General features: G+C 41.7%; 1 protein-coding gene across 5 annotated transcripts in view; it reads left to right on the top strand.

Moving 5' to 3' along the window:
• Positions 1-16,462, top strand: part of PDCD11 (programmed cell death 11) — a 36,755-nt gene extending 20,293 nt beyond the window's left edge. For all 5 annotated transcript variants that reach the window (XM_048505332.1, XM_048505331.1, XM_048505328.1 and 2 more), the window contains exons 20-36: positions 468-982; positions 1,656-1,718; positions 2,417-2,525; positions 3,106-3,195; positions 3,843-3,945; positions 5,454-5,631; positions 5,973-6,029; positions 7,089-7,211; positions 7,713-7,835; positions 8,173-8,332; positions 8,487-8,597; positions 8,706-8,837; positions 10,389-10,639; positions 11,860-12,028; positions 12,849-13,002; positions 14,124-14,289; positions 15,958-16,462. In XM_048505332.1, coding sequence (XP_048361289.1) covers positions 468-982; positions 1,656-1,718; positions 2,417-2,525; positions 3,106-3,195; positions 3,843-3,945; positions 5,454-5,631; positions 5,973-6,029; positions 7,089-7,211; positions 7,713-7,835; positions 8,173-8,332; positions 8,487-8,597; positions 8,706-8,837; positions 10,389-10,639; positions 11,860-12,028; positions 12,849-13,002; positions 14,124-14,289; positions 15,958-16,129 — 2,676 coding nt within the window. In that variant the 3' untranslated portion in view covers positions 16,130-16,462. The remainder of the gene's footprint in view (positions 1-467; positions 983-1,655; positions 1,719-2,416; positions 2,526-3,105; positions 3,196-3,842; positions 3,946-5,453; positions 5,632-5,972; positions 6,030-7,088; positions 7,212-7,712; positions 7,836-8,172; positions 8,333-8,486; positions 8,598-8,705; positions 8,838-10,388; positions 10,640-11,859; positions 12,029-12,848; positions 13,003-14,123; positions 14,290-15,957) is intronic.
• The last annotated feature ends 414 nt before the right edge of the window (positions 16,463-16,876 follow it).

Genomic DNA, 16,876 nt, shown 5'->3' with positions numbered 1-16,876 from the left:
AATCGTTGTTTTCTTCCTGTGTCCTAGAGGGAACAGGAAACAGTAAATGATTTCAAACAGCACAACCATCAATGTTGTTTGGCCATTGGGAAGAACAATTTAAATTTCAAAATGTGTTTTGGGTGGGGAAATCCTGTCAAATTTCAAAAAATTCCTACACTCTATAATACTGACACCCTAAACATTTGGTGCTGGTGCCTAGAATTCATGCAGTTTCTTTTTTGCAGCCTTCAATAAGACTGAGCCCTAAAAATGATAAAAAGTAGGATCCTGGGAAACTGAAATAATTTTCTAGTCTTATCGCTAGGAAATTTGTGGAAGCTTCATTACTGGATCTTTTAAAATGGAATATAAATAATTGTCCATTACACTTTAAATGTATGGCTTGTATCTCAAGACCCTAGCAGTCTGTTCTATACTGTTGTTGTCTGTGGCTGCCTGAAAGTCATTGTCTCTCTGTTTTCCAGTTAACAACAGACTCTCAGCATCCCGTTGTGGTGCAACACGTGGCTTCAGATTATGCAGTTGCTTCCTTGGTAAAAACAGGTCAATTGGTTGCCATCCCTTTGGCCTCCCACCTCAATGATACATTCCGGTTTGATTCTGAAAAAATGAAGGTGGGGCAGTCAGTCATGGTGGTTCTGAAGACCATAGAGGCAGGCGATCATGGATTCTTGCTTGCTGTGCAAAGTCCAAAAAAAAGAAGGAACATAATCAGGTTACAGCAGGAGTCTAAGACACTAGAGGAGACATCATCCATGGTGAAACACACTCTACGCATGGGAGACATGGTCACGGGAACAGTGAAGTCTGTCAAGCCCACCTTTGTCCTTGTGGCACTTGATGATAAACTAATAGGCCACATTCATGCATCCCAGATCTTGGATGAAGTTACTAATGGCACTTTTCCAACATCAAAGCTAAAGGCTGGACAGAAAGTTACCGCTCGCATCATTGGAGGTCGAGATGTTAAAACTCACAGGTACAATAAACTTTTTACATGTTTGTTTTCTCATAGCTTTTCCTCACACCTTTTTCTTCTCTTTTTTAGCTTTTTAAAGTCACTGTGCTGTAAAATTTTTCATCTTTGTCTCATACAGAGAAGCATTACAATGCCTGTGTGCCTCTTTTTATAGCTTGGGTTCCTGGGTTAAATCACAAGTGCAGTATAGTCTGATTTTGTTGTAACCTGAATACCTACCTACATGCAAAGTGGAGGACACACACACACACAGACTGCACCCCCTATATATAAAAGATGATAACCTGTCCCTTCTTAAATGGACAGGTTGTCACTACATTTGAATGGAACTGGAACTGAGTGTGTGGGAAGAAAGGCTTTAAACGGTCAGAAAACAATTTCTCCATCTGAATCAAGTAGACTTTGTTGGCATTTGCTCCTTGGTGTAATATCTTTTCACTCCTGGCCTGAGGTAGAAAATGTCTTTACAGTTGCAACAGTTAAGTTCTCTGTCATATTTTCTTCAGAAAACTGAGTAAATATTTCTGAGGCAATCTGCAAAAAAAAAATGTTGGCTTGGTTTAAAAATAATTCAGTACCTGAATTTTGCTTTGTGTAAGATGATAAAGTGCTGACTTCACTCTCTGTTGATTATACCAAGGATCGACTGCTAATCTGATTTTTAATGTTCCAGGTATTTACCCATCTCCCACCCGTACTTCACCCAGACCATCCCAGAGCTCAGTGTCCGACCAAGGTAAGATAATTGGGTAGATAAGACAGATAAAGACGAGTTTTTAAATGTTGTGTTCTGGATTGGGGTGAAATTTTGTAACAAATGCCTCATTATCACTGCTGATCTGATTGCCATGTATATGGTTTGATTTCTGTGTCTAGAACCTCAAATTGTCTGAGGAGAATGCATTAGACATCCAATCCAAACATAGAACATAGATTTTGTTTTTTGGAGAGGTTGAGATAGTGACATGTGAAGCTGAAGCATTGTGATCAGGAAAGACTGGTTCACCGGAGAATGTTTGTGCTAGAGATACTGGGAGCAGACTAGGCAATGAATTTTGAACTGCTGGTCTTCCCAGCAAACATCCAACTATCCCAAATGTTCCTACTGGCCCAAGCATTCCTCATTTCAATATTTTGCATTATTCAAAGGCTGCTGACACATACGGTTAATGAAATCTTTGTGAACATCTTTAAGAATCTCATTATATAATTAAGACTTCTGTAGGACTGTAGTATGCATCCTGGTATGTGTTTGTGTATTACAGTCCTTCTTTTGACTACAGTGTGATAACATATTTTGGAATCATAGTGAGTAGAAAGAGGACATTTTGCTTAAGGACAGCAGAAAAATTGGGAAATGAAACCCGACTCCTCTCTTTATATTTGTAATACTTAACACACAAGCATAACTGCTTTATTTCTTGTTATAATCAGAGAACTAAAAGGAGAAGACAACACAGTCCTCGGCCCTGACAATTGCAGCACAGAAGAGGTGTTAAAACCTTTCAAGCCTGGGCAGATGGTGACCTGCTTTGTTAAGAAGGTAAGGCCTGGAATTTCTCAGAAGCCATGAAGTTTTGTTTGTTTGTTTTTTGAACTTAGGTAAGTTGGCATTGTAGATTCAGAATGATTCCAGAATGCAATCGATAGAAAACTGACTGGAAGTTAGGAAGGCACATCTTTTCAGAAGTAGTCTCTGATTCTTTTTGAAGTTTCCAGTTGCTTTCTTGATTTTACTTTTTTTGTTCGTATTTGTAAGTGGGGGAGATGTGTTAATGTTGACATGCCTAGGTGAATTTAAGGACGATTAATCCACAAGCCGGCTGTGTTAAGTCTGTTGCTGCAAAGTTAAATGGAAGTTCAGTGCCACTTTAAAGACCCTGTACAAGCCTGGTGGACAGAGAGAATGTTGACTTTCTTGATGAATTTGAATTCAGCACTTTCACGTTAGATTCTCTGAAGTCCTTTTGTGAGAGAACACTAGCCTTTAGCTCAACAACAAAATGTCCTGGAAGACTGAAATGTTCCCAGTGGTGAAACACTGAATGATCATATGACACTGTACCTTTTCCCAATGGAATAATAAAATGTGGTTTCTTTGCTCCTGTGGCTTCTGTTTCCAGTACAACACCATCAAGAAGTGGCTGGAGGTGGAGATTACATCTAATGTTAAAGGCAGAGTTCAACAGCTGCTCCTTTCCCCTAACACCAAGGTAAAAAGTCACTGACATCTAAGGGGAGTGGGCTCTTGGATACATGAAGCTGCAAACAGTAACCCAAGTCTTTCCAACAGTAATGAACAGGCATGTCATTACTATGCTGGGGGTACATTTGCCTAGATGTGTCAGCTTTTCTAAGAATTCTGTAGTTATGTAAAGGCATATCTTCTCAGCCAGTAGGATTCCTTGTAATGGGTAGTTGCCATGTATCATGGCATGGAAGGCACCTAGCTAGCCATGTCAAGCTTCTATTGGGTCATATTCTGATTGCAGGTGGGTGGAAGGCTTTCAGTTTTCTCTCATAGTTATTTGCCAAATAGGTGTACAATGTGACTCATGTGTAACTTTTATGGAGAGCTCCAGAACCTGAAGCTGCCATATTCTGACCATTGACCCATTTGTTGTCTATGGCAGCGGATTTTCAGGGTCCCAGGTGGGGGTCTTTCACACCACCTGTTAGCTGGTCCTTTAATTTGGGATTGAACCTGGTACTTTCTGCATACATGCCATTAAACTATAGTTGGTCAACAAGTGCTTTAAAACACACCACTTCTATGGTTACAGAGCTAATTTTAATTCAGAGATGTAACCATCAGTACAATGATACCTTTTTTGGTGATAGGACCTTTCTCTCTCTGCAGGTCTTAAAACATGCAGAAAAATACTTCAAAAATGGGCAGGTTTTGACTGCAACTGTGGTAAGCTCTGACATCACAAAGACCAAGCTCTGTCTGTCACTGACAGGTATGATTTTAAAACATCAAACACATTCTCTGTGGCCAATGATACACTAGTGCTCTGCCTCACATTGAAGGGAGATACTCTTCAGGGCAGAGCTTAAGCCTTTTGCCCTTCTCACACTCACTGCAGGGCAGATCCTATAACTCCACTGTTGGTGAGAACGGACAAAGAGAAACCTTTTCCCTTGCTTTGCAGGGATGATAAAACAAATGACTCTGCGTTATTCTTTGCTTCAGGCTTTTTTGTCCACCCTGCTTCCCCAGCTCTATTTCTGTCTCCCTGATATTGGGGGTGGGGTAGGAAGGCTTTTTAAAACTTTATTTCAACTTTAAATATTTGTGCTATATTAGATCTATCAAAATAGTGATAGATCTAATACAGGAATATGGAACTACCAAGGAATATCGAAATAACAAGCCTCTCCTCCCACGGCAGCAGCAGCGGCAGGAAATATGTGTGTGGGGTAAGAATATCAGTTCAAGGACATGGTCCCCTTCTTTAGCATGGTTTAGGGAATTGCTTTGCCTCCTTAATTTGAGGGAAGGATTATTTTTGGGAAAGGGCTACAATATTGATATAATAGCAATATCAATATAACAGCAATTTAAAGGACTTTAACAAAGCCAGCAATCTTGCAACCACCGAATGTGATAAGATGTGTGGCTGTAAGAATGAATTGATGGGCTGAGTTGAGAGAACCAGGAAAAGCAGTTAGAACTGATACCCAGGAGAGTTCAGCAGGCAAGCTGCGCAGTTGGGCAGTGGGGTGCCTCCTTGCGTGTAAACAGAGAAACACAAGGTGACCCCCACTGCTCAGCGAAGAGCCCAGGGAAACCATTCCATTCATAACAGCCCTGTGTTATGAATTCTTTACCTAGTCATTATAATGGTATTTCAATTTACCCTCTACTACCCCAGTGCAGAATTTTATTGTGCATGACAAGCTCCAATTGCACAGGACTTCCAATTCACTACAGTGTCAGGCATAGCTTGATGTCTTATCTGTATCATGTTGGGAAGCCCTTATTAGATAGGAACTCGATATGCACATGTGTGTCGCAACAGAGCTCTGGATCACTGTTACCAGGAAATGCTCTGTTTATAGCCACTGATCAGGTTACCTTGGGTAGGGTTTGTTTTACACAATCAGTGGGTGAAGTCTGAGATGAAAACAGGTTAAGTTAAAATGAGTTATGTTAAGCCTTGAATAAGTAGTGACTTTTCTCATTTTTGTTAGGATCATGTTGACCTTATAAACCTGTCTGTATCTGTATAGCAGGCGAGAAAAATCTTACTACTGGACATTTTATATAATCCATCCCTCTTCACAAGTGCAGTAGGTTACCAGTGTTATATATTTGGTTGGAGGCAGCAGCCTTAGCATATGAGAGTCAAACTAAGAGACACTTGAGCTTAGGTTTCAACATATTTAACAGCCTCAGGTGACTCAAATGCATTTAGAGGCTGGTATATAATGTCTGAGAACCTGCATCTCTTCATTCTCTGAGCAGGATTTCATTCTCTGGAGGAAGGAACTATCACCCTAGGCTATGTCAAAAAGGTGATTCCACATGTTGGCCTGACTATCACGCTTCCCTTTGGAAAGACTGGCAAAACTAGCCTCTTCCACTTGAGTGATTCATTTGTTGAACAGCCAGTGGAAGGTTTCAGCACCGGACAACTTGTCAAGTAAGAGCTGTTTGCAAAATCACTTTCGTGATCTCTGGAATATTCTGTATTCACAGAGAATTTTTAGCTGCTTTTCAATTTGCAGAATATTTCATTGAGAACACTTTCTAACAATGAAAGTTTAAAGCTAAAGCTGTTCAGAAGATAACCTTGCATGTATGCAAATTATCTGTTAATGTCTGTCTCTCAGATTCCATTTCCAAAATCATTTTTTCCCCTAAACTAACAGTCATCTCCTTTGTGTTTGGTTGTCTGTATTGTAAATAGACATGAATATAGCTTTTATTTCTCCCTTCCCACATTGAATAAAATTTCCGTGTTCTTCTGTTTGGTACATATAGATGCTGTGTCCTTTCCAATAATGACAGTAAAACAGAAGTGTCGCTCCGGCAGTCTAGGTAAAGAATTCAATTGCATGCTAAATATCGACTAGTAGAGGGGAAGTAACTTTTAAAAAATTGGCATCCTTTTTAAAAAATAAAATAATTGCTGTGATGAGGAAGTGCCAACACTGGTTTAGAAAATTTCTGGAGATTGGGAAGGTGGAGCCTGACAAGCAGAGGTGCACTACCAAGGGGAGGGGGGTGCGCATTGCCCCGGGTGCACGGGGGGGGGGGGATCACCCCACCCCGCAGTCCCCTTACTCCCTGCCCCTCCACACTTACCTTAGTTCAGCATGAAAGTGCAGGCTGGAAAAGCGGCCTGTTCACTTGAGGCTGAAAATGGCCTGGTGGGAACTACACTTCCCAGGAGACCTGGCGAGCCCAAGGTGCGTGTTTGTGGGGGGGAAGAGGGCAGGGCATCATGGGGGGGGGGGCGGAAAAAGCAGAGTGTGCATCGGGCGCAGTATGGCCCAGCTACACCTCTGCTGAGAAGGCCAGAGTTTAGGGAGGTCAGAGGATGTTCAGTAGGGATGCCATGTTACTATAGAGTCCCCCCCTCTCTGAACCTGTCCTTCTCTCCAGAGGATCTGATCTTTGTAGCCTGGAGACCTGAACTGCAGCAGCATAAACAAATTCAATTGGATGCAGTTCCTCAAATGAAATGTGCAAATCTGCTTAATTTCCACACATTTTTAAAAGTTGCAAATTTGAGGTCCTGTGGTGCTCTTTTTTTCCTTTCCTATTCCAGTTTTTAGGTTTGGAACAGACATAGACGAAGTAAATAAATCCCACTTAGATTTCCTCTGCCTCCTTCGTTGTTTACATGTGTATAAGCTTTTCTCCGCAGCCAGAAAAGCTAAACATTAAAAAAAATACCTTATTTAGATATAAGTGGAAATGGTCTGCATTACATTGGTTGTGATGGATTCCTCATTCGAAAATTCATTTTCTGTTATGATACAATTGCAGTCATGTGAATTTTTGGCTGCTGTGGTCAGTTGTCTTGCGTTTTCCAGAAGTTTGGATTGACTGTGCCTAGCCAACAGGAGGACATGTCTTTCATTTCTTTTGTAGGGTTAATCCCAAGAGCCACGGTAAAGTAGAAGATGCTGAAATCACGAGCCTTGATAATGTTCAGAAAGGTCAACTTGTCAGAGGCTATGTCACCTCTGTGACATCATCTGGTATCTTCTTGGGGTGAGTTTAATGTACTGATCATAAAAATGAATATTTGGTTTAGAAAAATGCACATATTAGCTAGGCATTGTTCTGTATGCAGCATAAAGTGTGAAATATTTGAATATTCCAATTCCAGGCTAGATCCAATGTCCAAAATTCTTTGCTCTGTTCTTTTCAGGCTCCCTGTAGTTCTTATACCTGAAAAAAATATCACTGGAAGCAAGTATGATCTTTGTTTCTGGAGTTTTCTTGCTCTGTCCTTCAGCCCATCAAGAATGCAAGGCCATTCTGGGTTGACTAGAGTGATGGTGCAGACTTCCCCCTGGACTGTCAACTCACCACTATCCTGTGCCATCTCTACTACAGTACTTTATACAGTAGCTGACCTTTGTTCTTTTTCTGCTTTCATGGACTGACTGCTGATTTCTGGAAAGCCAAGACCAGGTTCCAGTTTAGTGTGGGTTTGCAATTATCTGACTTTTGAAGTGAGAGTGTAACAACAGACCTATTTTTTAATAGATTGTCTGATTCTGTTGTGGGTCGAATTCCATGGCAATACATCACCCATCTCTTTGTACCAGATCAGTCTGTATGTGCAAAATTTATGCATGCAGGACAGTTGCTCACTGCCAAAGTTCTCAGGTAAGTGCTCTGATTATTACATTGCTAAATTTGAGATGAAAAGACTTTGATACGGAACAGATAAAACTGTCATTTATAGAGGGATGTGGAGGCAGGCTGGTTTAGGAGAGGCAGAAATAGAATTCAGCTTTGGTCCAATACTTGGGTTTGCCTTTGCTATTTATAATGTGGAAATTATAATAACCTCTCTCAGAGTCGGTGAGGCTGAAGAAGATAACAAGTGTCAAGCATTTTGCCTTTTTAAAAAGCATCATGTAGACTTCACAGTTAACAGCAGTTCTTGTTTTCTGCCATTATCTTCTCCCCTCCCTCTTTTGTTTCCCTAACAATTTTACAGTATAAACACGGATGAGAACCATGTGGAGCTCTCAGTTCTTCCTAAAGACACTGGGAAACCAAGTATTGTCCCAGAGTCCCTGGGTTTGCCACACAGTGAAATGGGCACAAAGCTTAAGAAGCTGAAGAAGCGCAAAAGGAGAAGCTCTGAATGTGAACAGGTATCTGTTTTGGTGGGAGATTTAGACCTAGTGGTGGTGATGATGGGAAGGTCTGAGATATAATTGTATCACATTTTTTGTATTTTTTAAACATATACAAAAAAGTATTACAGTTTTTTTTAACTACATATAACATTTTCTTTCCTGATGATAGGGAGTGAAGCAAGGAAAAAAGAGAGTTCGTTGCACTGAAGAAAACGATAGTGGTATTGAAATCTATTGTCGGGAGGAAGAGGAAGAGGAAAAAAATAAGAGGAGCTCTAAGGTGAAGGATTCTGAAAGAGGAAGAACATCTGGATCTATTTAGAGCATTTTTAATGGTGGTCTTTGCTGCATGCTTTAATACAAAATCTTTTGGTTTTTCTACCATCAGGGCAGAGAGGTTCTAAGGCTGAAGGTTCCCAACTTTACATGGGAGGAAGATTTAACTGTACTGGATTCAACCATGCTGACAGAGAGAGAGCAGAACTCTTCCAGTGAGGAAGAAGAAGATACTCCATCAACGGTACAGTATCTCAATGCAGTCTGCTTCAGCACTGCTTTACATGCCAGCAGGAGTCCTATTTGCTGATCTTTAACTTAGTACTTCTACAGTTTACCACGCTGGCATGAAAAGTGTATAGATAGTGTTTTGCTTCTGAAAGTAAGAGATTTTGGTACAGCTGGGACAATAGCAAAAGGCATAGGAGGATTAGAGTCTTTCTCTTTTGCTTCAGATCAGGTTGGGACTTGTTTTATACAAAAATTCTTCCTTGTTTTGGAGGCTTGCCTCTGTAAACTTTTACTTTTTCTTGTGTTGTGTTGTTTAGAAGAAATGATGACAAATAGGCAGTTCTGTATGCAGCTACCACAGAGCTTCCTTTCAATAACCTTTCAGTAGACCCAGATGGCCTTTACGACCCGGTCTGCGTTTTTTCATCTTTGCCAGACCCGGCGGTTGGCTCCCTTCCTCTCCCAAGCAGACCTAGCCACTGTGATCCATGCAACGGTCACCTCTAGGCTAGACTATTGTAACTCGCTCTATGCGGGCCTTCCCTTGCTTTTTATTCGGAGGTTAAAGCTGGTCCAACATGCAGAGGCTCGGTTGCTCACAGGAGGCGCTTTTCGTGACCATATCCAGCCTGTGTTGTGCCATCTGCATTGGCTTCCAGTCGAGTTCCAAATCGTCTTCAAGGTGTGGGTATTGACCCTTAAGGCCTTACGTGGCCTGGGACCCTCATACCTTCGGGGCTGCATTACCCCAGATGTCCCTGCTTGGCCTCTGTGTTCAGCAGAGGCCAATTTGCTGGTGGTTCCCAGCCCCTCAATTTGCTGGTGGTTCCTGGCCCCGGCCTGGTGAAACGCTCTTCCTCCAGCTGTCCAGGCCCTGCAGGATCTCGGTGAGTTCCGCAGGGCCTGTAAGACTGAGTTGTTCCACTGGGCCTTTGGAGAGACCAGCCGCTGAGTGAAGTGTCCGCTCTTGTTTGCTCCACCATATTAGGGGTCCCTTACCATCTATGGGACCCGCCATTCCTCCCTCTTGGGGAGGGTTTTAAAAATGGGTTTTGCTGGACACCTCTCATTGAATTAACCGCTGTTTTTAAGGGAATTTTAAAGGGATTCAATAATCCCATTTTATAATTCTATATGATGTGTAAATTATTTATTGGTATCTAGTCTTTGCTCCTTTTGTTTGCTTGTAATTATGATGGATTTTTATGTTGTACACCGCCCTGAGCCCCCTGGGGATAGGGCGGTATAAAAAACTAAATAATAAATAAATAAATAATAACCATCCTCCGCACACTTGGCGAGAGGTAGGGAGCATTCAGGAGGAAGCTGCATCAGCAGTCACGGTAATGTAGGGTAAGAAATAGATGTGTGTATTGCTCCTCTTGTGTGGCAGGATGGTCCACTCTGTCTGCTTTCTGTTTCTGCTACAGAAAGTACAAGACCTATTTAAGTGTCCATTGCTTAGAATAACTTTTGAGTGACCCAAGTGATTAGGCATGTACTTTTATGTCCACCCTTGTAGCATCACTGTTATTCCAATTCTCTCTTACCTGTTTTTTTTAAGACAAAGAAACAAACAAGGAAGAGCAAGGAGCTGGAGAAGCAAAGGGTAGAAAAGGAACTCTCCAAACTAGAAGCGGCTCTGATGGATCCTAGTCGGCAGCCCCAGTCTGCAGATGACTTTGATCGCTTGGTCCTTGGCAACCCTGACAGCTCCATCCTCTGGATGCAGTACATGGCCTTCCATCTCCAGGCAACAGAGATAGAGAAGGCCAGAGCCGTAGCCGAAAGGGCACTCAAAACAATTTCATTCAGGTGAATTTCCTTTCTTTTTCGCCTGTCATCTATCTCTTGTGGGATGAGATCACCTGTTGGATTGAATAAGTAATATTGTTCATCTCTCTTCCCTTTCCTGTTTCACTTTCTGTACAGCTGCAATCCAGTGTAGTAAACCAGAACATTATGATTCTGTACTAAGATGCACGTAGATCTTCCTACTACGTTAAGTGTGGTGTGCAATATCTTTTTATTTCCCATGCCATTTCAACTCCTTTTTCCTGTATTATTGTACTTTCAGGGTTTGGGGGATTTTTAAAGTCATTGTAAGGATGAGTTTTACTGATGGTATTGGTCTGATTCTGTTATTCATATTATGTCAATTTTATTAGAAGTTACTTTAGGCTTTTTAAAAATTGTGGTTTTGTTATATAAACTGCTGGCATAAGACTTTCATAAAAACGCAAAGGTCCAAACCAAATTCTACAGTTCTCCATCTACTCTCTCATTTCTTAATACCCACAGATTTCTAGGAATTCTTCAGTTCACCTGGGGATGCTGATTTTAACTGCTTTCGTCCTGATTGTACAGATGAAGTCAGCTTGAGTAGCTGATATTGTACTGGTGTTTTTGAGTAGCCATCTCATACTCCCTTGATATCACCAAGTAGGCTAGATAGAAGATTCTGCAACAAACATTTGGACAGAAGAATATATTCTCAATGTGCTACAGTCCCAATAATCTTTCTCCCAAATCCATTGTGTGCCCAGTTCCTTGTTTGGAAAAAGTTATGTGATTTGCTAGCTTCCATGCAATGCAGCATAGCTCCTGAGGACAATCATTGCAGAGGCCAGAGTTTAGTGGTAGAGCATTTATTTGCATACAGCTGGTCCCAAGTCCTGTTAATGACATCACCACCTAAAAGGATCGGACAGTAAATGATATGGAAGATCTCTATCCAAAACCTTGGAGATCTGCTGGGAGTTGGAGTGGACAGGACTGACAGATTGACCAGTGTTCTGACTCAGTTTATGTGTTCATGTCAGTGGAAACTAGGATTGTATGTACCTGATTAATTCAACACTACCAAAGAATAGGCTAGGAAAGGCAGCAGAGTAGGCAGTTCAGAACTTCTGAGGTTATGTTTTCATTGCCACAAGATTACTAGTTGCCTTTTCTGGGTAGTAGTAGGGAACTGATTAGGAGCTGTTGTTTCTGTAAAGATATAAAAGCTTTGATCAATATGTGCTTGTTCCAAGGGAAGAGCAAGAGAAGCTGAATGTGTGGGTAGCCTTGCTGAACCTGGAGAACATGTATGGCACAGAGGAAGCTCTGATGAAAGTTTTTGAAAGAGCCATTCAGTACAATGAGCCTCTGAAAGTTTTCCAACAACTGGCTGACATCTACGCTAATTCTGAGAAATATAAGGTGAGGCCCAGTAACAACATTTTAAAGAAGAGAGTCACTGCCACTCATCCTGTGTAGCTGGAAAATGACTTATTGAAAGCTGATCTAACTGGGGGCCCTTCCATCCTGTGGAATACACATACTATGGATGAATCTTTAGTTTGGGACGCAGCAAATTTATTATTTGCATAGTTTTGTCTAAGCATTGCCTAGGTGTTGCCTCATTCTGGACATTTGGCTCTAGTTAGAATCTGTGCATTACTTATCACATCATGTGCAGTCAGAAAATACAAGATCAATATGCTTACTGTCTTGATTCCTAGATTTATAATTTCTTCTTATGTTATATAAACATAATAAAATAATTTTCTTTACTAGATCCAAGTTAGAGATTGATTTTTCAAGGTAAGCAAGCTAGGGGGAAGAGTTTAAGAGCACAGAACTTTAAGGCTGGGTACTGGAGGAAATGAAAGGTGGTCATTTACAAATCAGGTCTGTTCCTTCCATCATTGTCGGCCTGAATCTCTTGGGGCCCTTTATGCTTGTCAGCCCATAACCACAAGATTATCCAACAATAATTTTTTAATTGCGCAGAAGACCGGATGAGGAATCCAAGAATAGAGCCAGTAAGTTATCAAAAGCTAGATTTAGAACAGTTGGAACACAGGCGACTTGGACTCAAGTCCTGATCCTGCCATGAATAGCATTTTAAATTCAGTGACTGGTTTCTGATGTTCATATTGATTGATTGATTGGATTTCTAGTGGCAGTTCTCTGCCTTTTGCTATAGGTGGGTTTTACACGTTAAGAATGATCCATTCTTCTTCACTGTTCCTATCAGCAAGCTGACGATCTGTACAACACAATGCTGAAGCGCTTTCGCCAGACAAATGCTGTGTGGGTAAAATATGCTACTTTTCTCCTGAAAAGAGGCCTGGTAGAGGCAGCGCACAGACTCCTCCCACGTGCACTCAAGTGTCTGCCAAACAAAGAACGTAAGAGCATCTTGGTTTATTCATCTCTTGGTTGGTGGCTTATTGCAGCTTCCCTCTAGCATTTGTATTTCCACGAGGTCCAAGGATATCCAATACTGATTCTGCCCTGCCTCCTAAGACTGCGTGGCAGAAAAATTATGTCCAGATCATGACCTGAACACCCCTCTGCCACTTTTAATATCCAGAGCGGGGTAGAGGTCTGAGTGCCACTGCTTCTCCTAGCACTCCCCCCTTTCCCCAACACTTGTCGCTTCTCCGTCAGTGATGGTCTGTCCCAGGTTGGAGTTTGGGGGGTGAGAGAGGGTGAATGAGGGAGGGGGTGGTTTGCCAGGTGTGCTATCTGGGAAAGGGCGGGCGGGGGAATCGGGAGGGTGCTGGTGAGGCTGGTGCGGCAGTGAATGGCAGAGTCACTGCTGTCCTGCAGCCTGGGTTGTTGTTTGTGCCTTGGGAGAGGGCGGGCAGGGGAATCGGGGATGGACTGGTGTGGCAGCAGGTGGCAAAGCTGCCGCTGCCCTGCCACTCATGCGAGAGAGTTGGTCAGTCTCAGCGCAGGACTCATAGGCTTGGCTGCAAATGTGTCCTGCATGGCAATTCACTGAGGGTTTGTTGTTGGATGTTCAAAAGGTTTAGCAAATAGAATGCGTAGGTATGCTAAAAATATCAACTGTAATAATCACTGGTAATGTCTTTTTTAAACATAGGAGTTTAATTGTGTTTAAGTTCAGAGGGCTGTGGAGTTTTTAATAAGGACCCTAGCAAAATATTATGCTCTGCGTATGTTCCAGTTTACCAGACTGTCAAGAAATCTCCGCAGGGCTTTCATGCCACACAATGCATGGATCTTAGTTACCTGTTGTCATTTCCTTATTATATTGCTTAATGTTGCATTCTTGCTTTCTGTGCCACCCAACTAAAAAAGCTGCAAATGCTGAATTGGGAAAAAATCAGCCACAATTACTAACACTCCTTTTACTACTCTGATAAACTGTCTGGCACAGAACCCTAACTCCTCTGTTTAATGGCCTTTGTCAAGGTAAATGGCAATGCCCTCAAAATCTGACCAGAGGCAATGACTACTACTGGAAAGTATACTCTAAAAATGTGTGTTTTCTATGCTGCAGATGTCGATGTGATTTCAAAGCTGGCACAGCTTGAGTTCCAGTTTGGGGATCCAGAACATGGCAAGGCTATTTTTGAGAACACCCTGAATACATATCCCAAACGCACAGACATCTGGTCAATTTATATAGACATGGTTATAAAGCATGGCAGCCAGAAAGACGTACGGTGAGTACTAGCCTGTGTTAGAAGGTCAGAACTTCTGAACCTTCCAGGAAATGATGCAGTTTACACAGGGATTGCCTATTGGCCTTGAATTCAACAGAAATTAAATCAGACTGGAAGATCTGAATTTTTGAATGGAAGGGAAGCAATATTAAAATACTGAGAGGGGCTCAGAGTGAAGGACTGAATTAATGGAAAGCATGAAAAACCTGCATTAGTCCTACTAGATGCAGTGGGAGATACTTCTGGGTTTTTTTTCTCTTTGTGTGGTTCCTATGACTGCTTGCTTGCAGTGTAGCATGGGGGCTGTCATGTTGATTACACAATGGTTTTCAGCTGTATGATGGCACACAAAGAGGGGAAGAGTGCTGTTGGGGGATGTTTGACAGCTGCCTTTAGCCTAGGCCCTCCCCACTCATGCACACACACAAGCCCTATAGTCAAAAATCCTGTCAGGAAGACTAGTAATAAGCTGCCACCATTTCTGAGGAAAAAATATGGAACTTAGAGAGGCTTTTGAAAGATAAAACAAAACTGGATTTTATTTTACAAGCTTTCTCTTAGGTTGTTGTTACAAAGAGTTACTTAAGCATTTCTGGTTTCTTTAGGCAGATATTTACTTAGATAGTACAGAGCAAATTTCTTAAATGGCTGTTTCTGTTACAAGATATAGTTTCACTTAAATATGGCTGTTTCAGTTTTCAGATAACTTCACACATGCACAGGTGTCTCTGTTTAGGGTAAACCTTTTCAACACGGTCTTGAACACTCTCCTAAAACTCCCACCCTTAACTCCAAAGGGAACTCACACCGGTTTGGGACAGACTAAGCTCTGGGGTTTCACTAAACCCACACTTAACTCTTCCAGTTAAGCTAAACACACCCTCATGGCTCCAGTATCTAGGTGTGGTCTCCTCATGAGACTATAGCCAAGCCTTCTGTGTGGTTGTAGAAGTGTCCCTGTGAGATAAGCTTCCCTCTTGTTTTCCACCCACACCAGGCCTCCTAACCTCTGTGAAAACAAGGCTCTTTCCTCTCAGTCTTTAAGATCCCCCTAGCTGTTCTTCCTCTGTCTCTGTCTCTCTCTGCCTTTAGACACCATCTCCCCTGACTGAATCTGAGGACTGACACGATCTGTCAGTCACACAGGTTCACAAGCTGCTTTCAAAATCTTTCAATCTCTGCAAATCTTCCCCAATCTCACGTTCTGACAGGCTTTTCTGGCTTTTATATGTGGCTCCTGGCTACTGCATTTCAGCCGGCCAATCAGGTGTTGCTCTGGTTAACACTTTGGTGCTCCTGCTCTGGCTGAACTGCACCTTTTAAAATTAACTCTGTTAAAGTCATAGCCTGCCTGCTGTTTTTCTGAGCTTGTTTTAGAGCTTGTGTGGGCTGGGTTTCTGTTAAACATAGTTGTGCAGTCTTTGTCTTTACTGGCTTCTGAGCCCCCTGTTAACCAAACACTAAAGGTGGTGAGGAAGCTTTGGATCTAGGTGGTCTGCTTTCTATTCGTGCCTTTCCATTAACAGAAAGAAGATTTTGACAGCATGTTGATTTCTTCAGGAGGCAAGGACTTTGAAATTAGCTCTCCTCCCAATAAAATTAAGTAGAATATTCAGCTCATAAATTGAGATAAAACTGTGTTTTGAACAATTTTATGGGTTTTCACAGGGATGTTTTTGAACGAGTAATACACCTAAGCCTAGCACCAAAGAAGATGAAGTTTTTCTTTAAACGCTATCTAGAGTATGAGAAGAAATATGGAACAGCAGAAACAATCCAGGCCGTGAAAGCAGCAGCACTGGAATACGTGGAATCCAAGAACAGTCTTGCTGAGGGTTGATTTATACAGTGGACAAACTTTGGGGTCTTGCTTGCTAGCTAGCAGAGAAGCACAGCAGAGCTGCTGGGAGGAGGAAAGCCATCCATCCCTGCTTGCTGTATTTCCTGGTGGTCTCGTCAGTAGGTTGAGTTAACCCTGGACCAAATCGACATGGCTTCTCTGGAACTGTATATGAGCATAGGCCTTATAAATGTTTGTATCTTTGCTACCTTGTCATGATGTTTAAATTTAAATATGTTTAAATTGCATTTTTAAAAAGAAAAGAGAATTCAGAACGCCCACAGATTTTGTGTACAGATGGCTTAAATGCAATAAATTAAGTTTTTTCTTATAGTCTTTTTCTTACGATCTATAAAGGTGATGAAAAATGTTTGTTTTCCTTTACTAGTACTTCCTATTGGTTTCCATCATTAGTTGTTGCATGAATTAGATATTTGTGCCATCTGGTTTTGAGAGGATTTATCTGTCATTCACAAGGAAGTTCTTTTATGAAACATTGGACTTCTTTCTTTTGGTAGAAGCCCTTTTCTGGGTTTCAGGTGTTCTGGTCATCCCATTGCTTTCTTTAGTTTAGGTTTTTCACTTTTCCAGATATGTATGAATTCACTTAGTTCAGCTAAATGTTGTCATACTGGATTAGAAGAGGCCACACAGTAGATTTACTATGGCCAAGTGAAATGATTTTCCTAAATGTGCTGTCTCCCATGTGCATAAGGGGGTTTCTTTCCTCAAATCAGCATAGTAGTA

Source organism: Sphaerodactylus townsendi, linkage group LG08 (assembly GCF_021028975.2).
Source record: "Sphaerodactylus townsendi isolate TG3544 linkage group LG08, MPM_Stown_v2.3, whole genome shotgun sequence".
Lineage (NCBI taxonomy): Eukaryota > Metazoa > Chordata > Lepidosauria > Squamata > Sphaerodactylidae > Sphaerodactylus > Sphaerodactylus townsendi.
This window is presented reverse-complemented; position numbering and strand designations above follow the sequence as displayed.